Source organism: Brassica napus, chromosome C7, assembly GCF_020379485.1.
Source record: "Brassica napus cultivar Da-Ae chromosome C7, Da-Ae, whole genome shotgun sequence".
Taxonomy (NCBI): Eukaryota; Viridiplantae; Streptophyta; class Magnoliopsida; order Brassicales; family Brassicaceae; genus Brassica; species Brassica napus.
Window position 1 is genome coordinate 7005064 of NC_063450.1, and position 8436 is coordinate 7013499.

General features: G+C 32.9%; 1 protein-coding gene across 1 annotated transcript; it reads right to left on the reverse strand.

Annotated features, from left to right (window-relative positions):
- Positions 1 to 2143: 2143 nt before the first annotated feature.
- Positions 2144 to 5216, reverse strand: LOC106446576 (aspartyl protease family protein 1). Its single transcript, XM_013888351.3, has 10 exons — positions 4683 to 5216; positions 4459 to 4594; positions 3973 to 4208; positions 3675 to 3899; positions 3445 to 3580; positions 3060 to 3133; positions 2877 to 2976; positions 2724 to 2781; positions 2565 to 2636; positions 2144 to 2489 (listed from the first exon to the last, which is right to left on the reverse strand). The coding sequence occupies exons 1-10, from the start codon at positions 4985 to 4987 to the stop codon at positions 2293 to 2295; spliced, it is 1539 nt and encodes a 512-aa protein (XP_013743805.2). The 5' UTR covers positions 4988 to 5216; the 3' UTR covers positions 2144 to 2292.
- Positions 5217 to 8436: the final 3220 nt, after the last annotated feature.

Genomic DNA, 8436 nt, shown 5'->3' on the forward strand with positions numbered 1-8436 from the left:
ACAAAATGTTAAAATCATTTTATAAAAAACCATTATTATAAAAATTAACTCCCCAAATGCGCGAGAATTATATCTAGTTATTCTTTACAACACAACTAATTAGTATTTGCGAGGATCGATGTATATTAACTTTTAAGGAAAATATATATTCTTAAAATTGTCTTGATTATTTATAAATAAATTATAACAAAATAATTTTTGTGTGACACACACACTAGTCAAATTTACTTTCATCAGTTTATTTAAATGATGTTTTATCCTACGTTGCATGGAAGCTTCATCGGACGTCCGCTTCCCGCTTCGGAACCGGAATCGGAATCGGAACCTTGTGGAAGCTTGCGGAATCTCGCTTCCAAAACGTTTCTAAAATATTCTCTTTAAAAACCTGTTGGAAGCTTACGATTCCGTTTTGGAATCACGCTTCCGTTTTAAAAAAAATACAATGTATATCAATAAAGTATAAAACCATAGTTTTAATCTATATAAAATATAAAAAAATAATAGTAATGAATATTGAGTTATAAATATACAAATATCAAAAATAATACTATAAATTATCTTTATGCATTGAGATTTTTTATTAAAGATATAGCACATATTGAAACATCTTGTGTCAATTATTTATGAAGTATTAAAAATAATTAATATAATATTTTTTGTAAACTTAATTAATGTGTATTTTTACAGTTTTAATATAAAATCATTTCAAAATTATTATAAATGAATAAATATTTTATTTCAAATTAAAATCATATAATTTTTAGTCCTAATTTTTTTAAAAAAATTTACATATATATATATATATATTTATTTATATATGGATATACGCTTCCAACACGTATCCGTTTCCTAACATTTTAAAAAATCTCGCTTCTGCGTTTCTTTACGCTTCCGCTTCCACGTATCCGCTTCCGTTTCCATGTAACATAGGTTTTATCACAAAATGGAATGTTATGTATTAAGTTTCCAAATCATATAAAAGCATACTAAATTAGAAAACACAGAAATTACTATATAGTATAATCGAACGCATGAACGGCACAAAAATGAGATATAATAGTGGCTAAACGATCGATTATAGTGAACATTTTCTTTTTGTTTGAACAAACGGTTTTTCTAAGTTTCACCAACAAATTTAACTGAATGTATTATAAATTTATCCTCAATAACCTAAGCTATGCTGGGTTTACTGTGGATTCTTAAATTGATGTGGGTGGAAATTATTCGTAAAGGATAACAAACTTATGTTCTATATGATAATATCAGAAGATTTTTTTTTGTCAAAAAAAAATTGCACTAAAATCAATTAAGGATTACAAAATGATATCATTAAAAAAAAATTATTCTTGGGTTCATCCCCTATAGTAAACCTCTTAGTTCACCAACCAATAGAATTTTGTTATTTCATATTCGATATCTTTTAAAAAAAGAAACAAAATATTGTCAAGTTATATTATATTTTTTAAATAAAAATATAAAAATAAATAAACATAATATTAGTTACAAAAAAAGAATTTAAAAAAAAAAATTAACGTCGTCAGCAAAACACTAGACACTAAACCCTAAATCATAATCTCTAAACATTTGAGTAAATCCTAAACCCTTGACTAAACCCTAAACCCTTGGTTAAATCCTAAATTCTAAATCAAAAACACTAAACACTCAAGGGTTTAGGGTTTAGGATTTAGGGTTTTAGGATTTAGGGTTTTTGATTTAGGATTTAGAATTTATCCAATGGTTTAGGGTTTACCCAAAAGTTTAGGGTTTAGGATTTAGGGTTTAGTGTTTTGTTGACAAAGTTAAAAATATTTTTTCACAAATTTCTTTCTTTTATAATTACTATTATTTTTAATTTATTTGTTTTATTTTTTATTTTAAAAATATAATATTTTTTGACAATATTTTTTTTTTCTAAAAGAATTCAAATATAAAATAACGAAATACTATTTGTCCGTAAACCTAGAGAATAACTTAGAAAAAATCATACAAAAGAACTTAAACAACATTTTTTGGAATAAGAATTATGTAATCTAGATCCACTGGGAAACATTGTTTTGTAATCCATTCAATTCATGTAACTTAGTTGTGGTATGTATCCTCCTCGTACCTATCATATGTACATACATCACAAGTACGAACTGAGTAATTAAATAAATTATCATATATAACACACAACAAAAAAATACAACTGTAGTGCAATATTTTTTGGTGATTTAATCTTCTAAAGAATATAAATACGTGTGTAGCGCCAGATGGCTACGTATATATATATATATGTATAATGATGTATAATCAAAGGAAGGCCAAAACTGAGAAGAAGTAAAAGAATGAAACTGTGAGCGAGAGAGAGTAATAAGTGGAAGACGAGGTGCTTGGTCTTTGAGATGGTATGTTAGTGGCCTCTGGCTCAAACGAAGAAGCTGGCGGTCTAGCAGATGAAGAAGAACGGTTCGATGGAAGCGCCCTAGCCGATGTCTCACCAGTGTAACCTTAGCCATGAAAGATGAGACAGATTAGAAAGGTAACAAGATAAATAATATGCTCTTAGTTGATAAAGAACTCACAATCAGATTCTTTCCAGCCAAGAACCAGTTTCTCACGGTCAAACACGACACGATAGCCAGTCATGAAGTTCTCTGCAAATTGTAAAGAAACCAAGAAATTCAATAAAGATCTTGCATTGTGAGTTTAGAAAGAAAACATGTTTTGAATTTGATACTTACGTCCAATTATGCTAATGTCTTCGATCTTCATGACGCCTAAACAGTAGACATCTGTGTCCTGAAAACATTATAAGAACAGAGAAGACAGAGGTTTAAGTCTAGTGGCAGACAAGCAACAGAGTTGAGCTGTAATAACAGAGATGCCTAGCTAACCTTCATGGGGATCACTACTAACGGATGATAAACAGGATACGAACCCCCGCCTTTCATTGTCAGATTCACAGCTGGATACTGGAAGCTTTCTTTGTTTGGGCTGCAAACAGATATAGACACAAAAGCTATTAGCAACAGTTTAGAGAGAATTAGAGAGATGGTGACTTAGAGTAAAGAGGCAACCTTAATGCATAACAGTACTCAAAAGGTAACTCGGAGTCAGTCTGATAACGTTTGTCCAGAGCTAGAGAATTAAACTGAAAAATCATATCAAGTTTATGTAACGAGTGACGACCATGACCTGGCTTCTCTTTAAACCAGTTTGGGATCGTTATATTTTATTTCGGTTTTAATTAACTTTTTGATTCAACGTATTTTATTTTAAATGATAACTCGTTTTATTTCGTTCTTTATTAAGAAGTTTGATATTTTATTCGTTTTTTTTATTCGATATTTTACCGAAAATAACAGGCCGTTCTCGAAAAAAGAGGAGATGGGTGTTACAGTTTATTACGCCATGTATTACCAAATCAAGATCATATACTATATATATAAGATGAAGACTTACACTTTCTGTAATAAGGGTGTAAGCTTCAGCAGTAAGATAGGTAAACGAGGTTCCAGAGTCGAAAACAGCATCAAATTCAAGATCCCCGGTGTTTCCTCCAACGCTTATTTGAGTGACGGTGATGTTATAAGTCGGACTAGTTAACAGGAATAATAATATGGTAAGTAGAAGTAACCTTCAAGGACACGATTAAGCATTTAAGAAGAGATACCATTTGAGTGATTGCTTACTGTGGTTGTCTTATGTTCAATGGTGTTTCTCGTTGGTCTACGCTACCTCTATCTCCGAAACTGATCCTACCAGCTCCATCGTTTCCAAAACACATTGAGAACGAGTTTGTTGCGATTCCTTCCTTAGCTAATACGCTCGGAACCGATATGTCTTCTAAGCCAAGCCCGAAAAGACCGTTTGGAGCTGCACCATCGTGGAACACACCGGTCTGAACTTGACCACAGCTGCTCCAGGACAAAGGGTTTAGTAATAGATAGTTTGAGAAACACACATCTGCAAGGAAAGAACTCTACATACCCCAAGGTAACGCGAGCGGGAATAGCTTTGGAGTTTTTGTCGTTTGAAACTAAGTGAAGGACATCTTCAACCAATACTCCAGTAGAAGAGGTACCGTTTGAAAGATACCGTATCTGGTATGGGCAGTTACTATTTGGGGAAGCGCATCGATCACCTCTTGTGCATAAAGAGCTATTACAAGGAACTTTAGCACTTGTTGACGATGCATTAGGGCTATAAATATTGAGCTTCACGCTCTGTTCAACACAAAGAATAAAAAAACTCATTTTAGGAACCCAACAATTTCAAAATGTCTAAAGAGACAACACATTAAAAAAAAAAAACTGGAGGCTTGAGTCGAATGTTTCATTTGGCTATGATAGATCTTTAACTTAACAACACAAGTCAACTGAAGCCTCATTTTAGAACATAACCCATCAAGATTATTCACAATATCAACCAAAAACGACCTCAAGAGAACATAAGCCAAAAAAAAGGAAACATTACCGAGCCACCAGGTCGTTTGAGTTCACGAACACAATTGGTACAATCACAGGGCAACCAAAACAAGTCACTTCCAGTATCTAAAGCAACCAGAAACCAATCAGACGGCGTCCCGACCGTCACATTCGCGTAATGCAAACTGTACAGAGAAAAAAAACAACAAACCAAACATAAACATCTCCAAGTCTCACAACAATCAATTTAAAGCTAAAGGAGGAAACTTTTACAATCCTAGGGCGTCCACACGAACAGTTTCATTGCCGTCAGCGAAACTGACGAGGGACTGATCTTGGGTCGCGAGCCTACGCCCTCTGATCACTCTATCTCGATGAGCCATCACTCTGTAATACTGAGTAGAGCCTCGACTAGGCAACCCATCTCCGGGCAAAGCCCCAACGACCCGATCCGAGAACCGGTGGTGAAATTCGAACCCGAATTCGCCAAAGGCTTGGGCTTTATCCAAAACCCAGCTCGAAATCACCACAATAATCAGACCCAGAAGCATAATTCTACAGCTCGAGTACACAACCATGGCGGTTGTTCCTTCACTACTCCTCCGCCGAGATCTCGGAAACTTTCTTAAAGAAAAAGCTGGAAACTTTCCGAGAATTCGATAGCTAGTGATGAGAATTTTGATACGAAACCGAGAGATTAGGCAAGAAGGAAGGATCGTGGAGGAGGAAGCTATAAAGCTCTCCTCTCTTTTGGTATTATTACGTTGAGCTTTCAAGTCAATTTCTTTACCAAATTAAAAAAAAAAAAAAAATACTTTCTAGTCAATTTTATTTTCCTCGGAAAATAATAAAAATGGTTTTGATTTATTTTTTATAGGAAAAAGGTGGCAGTTAACTTTCCTTCTCTACCTCAGAAATGGCAATAGTCAACGTGGAAGTCGTCGAAGTGGGGCCGGGAGTCATATGTGTGGAATATTCAAACAATGTGTAATCGATTGCTAATGAGTAATTACGGCATTTTCGCCATTTAATTGTTGTATATTTTGTCAACAAGTCATTAGATTATTTAAAGCTTGATATTGGTTTATATGTTGTTGGACCAACTTTTCGTCATTTTATTCATTTTCTTCTTCGTGTATCTCTCTATCTTTGTTGTGGTATATATCCCTAACTTGATAACTTATGTTCAATAAACCATAATTCAAAGAATGGAAACGAAGACATTATAAAAGAAGTTGAATTAAAGTCGACTCGTGAAATTCACATAGAGATTTCACATAGAATGAATGACGCGATTATCTTACATATCAATATGAAAAGTTGACAAAAAAAATAAAATCAATCTTACATATCAATAAAAAAATAAACCAATTATTTATTTAAAAAACAATGATTAAAGTATTTTTTACTCAGAAGATATCGAATCTATTTAAATAAATATCAAATCAACTGAAAAAAACGTAAACGTTAAAACATGATTTCAACTTATATAAATAAGATGCAATGAAAAAGAAGATATACTGATATTCTAGACATACGCATATTAGACACATTTTTCATTATATTTTTTTAGATTATAAAATCATCAATATTAAAAATCGTTTATTCATTCTACTAATATCTCATTTCGGTTATAAATTCTTATAGATTTGCTTGATTGCCATTTTCATTTGCTAGATTTCCATTTTGATCATTAAAAAAACATTATCTACAATTTTTGATAGTTATGTTATACCAATACGATCTTTGATCGTTAAAATTAGTTAACATAGTTAGATTTATGACTATAACACCAATGATAGGTATTTTATTTTATTATAGCCAAGCCTTTCATAATTTGTTAATTATATAGGTAGACAAAGGTGGGCTAATTGTTTAGTTGGTATAACGGTTTACCTGTATTTGGATTGGGAAAAATGAGTAACCATACTCAAAGAAAAACCAACCAAGTCAAAAATTGAGAACTTCATCTCGTCCGTATTAGTGCCCACTTTCAGCAGTGCTTTGTAAGAAGCAAACTTCTCTGGAAGACAGCGGATCAATTTCCTGACTAACTTCTCATGTTTGTAATTCTTACTCAGCATTATTGTTTCATTAGCAATTGAATTCAGTGTTGAGCTGAAAACTGTAACTGATTCACATTCCTAAATTCTCAAATTGAGATGCTAAGTAATCAAGCCCCGTTTACTTGACTGTATTCAAACTTTCATAGTAATCTACAAGTGTATCTCAAGCCTCTTTTGTTGAAGAACAACCTTGAACAAGCTTAAATTGATCTCGATCAATTGCATTAAAGATTTCAGAGATGGCTTTAGAACTAAATTTAGAGCCTAGCTTGTCACTTTCTGGTCATTTGTCTTTTGGCTTTGCAACAAGTTCACCTTCCTCATTTTTGACAAACGGCTCTGTCCAACCCGTTTCAACTGCAGTTCATACATCTTCTTTAATCTCCTTAACCTCTACTTCATACAGACTTCTTAATGTCCAAAGTTATTTTCATCCATCACGAGAGTTCTCTGAATGGCCACTGATCATGTTAACTTGACTTCACTCCTCGTGAATCAACACTGATCAGTTTCTAACTTATCAAACTGATCAACACAACACATGTTGTCCGCATTGGCTCTTTTTTTATAAGGACTCTCTAGAAAACGAGTTATTCTGGGGGACGAGGGGTGAACCTCTAACTTCACCAACCAATAGGATTTCATTATTTCATATTTGATATTTTTTAGAAAAGTAAACAAAATATTGTCAAGTTATATTACGTTTTTAAAATAAAAAGATAAAAAATAAATAAAAAATAGTAGTAGTTACAAAAAAAATAATTATAAAAAAAAATTCAGGTCGTTAGCAAAACACTAAACCTAAACTCTTGAATACACTCCTAAACTCTTGGGTAAATCCTAAACCTTTGGATAAATCCTAACTCTAAATCAAAAACACTAAACTCTAAACCCTAAATCCTTGAGTATTTTTTGTTTAATGTTTTTGATTTAGAGTTTAGGATTTATCCAAAGGTTTAGGGCTTACCTAAGGGTTTAGGGTTTATCCAAGGGTTTAAGGATTATGATTTAGAGTTTAGGGTTTAGTGTTTTGCTCACGACGTTAAAAATAGCTTTTAAAAAAATTTCTAATTTTTTTTGTAACTATTACTATTTTTTTATTTTTTTTTATTTTTTGTTTTAAAAACAAATTATAATTTGATAATATTTTGTTTTTTTATTTAAAAGATATCGAATATGAAATAACAAGATCTTAGTGGTTGGTGAATATAGAATAAGTCCTAAAAAAACAGTAACACAACTAAAATACCCGGCTCTCTTTTTATCATCAGCCAGATGACGTTACCATAATAACTATGAGGATAAGTACAAATTTCATCTCTAGTTACCAAAATATCTCGACTTGATACTCTATCCTAATCTCAACTAGACTCCCTTGCCACGTCATTTTTTTTTTAGCATTTGAATAGCTCCCGCACTAGTCACCAGACTTGTAAATCATTCCCTAGCATGAACACATATGGAGAATCCACGTCTCAACATGTAACTTACGTTACAACACACCACTACTATAACATCCCAAAACCTGGTCCAAAACAATTTCTAAGGGGAATGGGCTTCTCTACGGTCCAATAGAAAAATCCTAGGATTTTCTTTCTCCTTTCCTATAAATAAAGATGACTCCTCTTTTTTTTGTCTTATTCTGAAACCTAAGTGAATCACTGCAGAGATTTAGAGAGACTAAGAACCCCTAGCCGTCAAGATTATCTTTTCATTTCTCTCTCTCTCTCTCTCTCTCTCTCTCTCTCTCTCTCTACCCCTCTCTCTCTCTCCGGCACCGAAACCGAGTGGTGGTGGTGGTGGTGACCAGATCTCATCTATCTTGTTCTCAGATCCAGATCTAGGCTAAGGTGAGGTGTCTCGAACCCAGTATTCTCTCATGTCCTTTATACTCCTCTATGTTGGAGATAAGTTTGATTAGACCCTGATTGAAAGCTAGGGTGATAGATCATGTTGGCTAT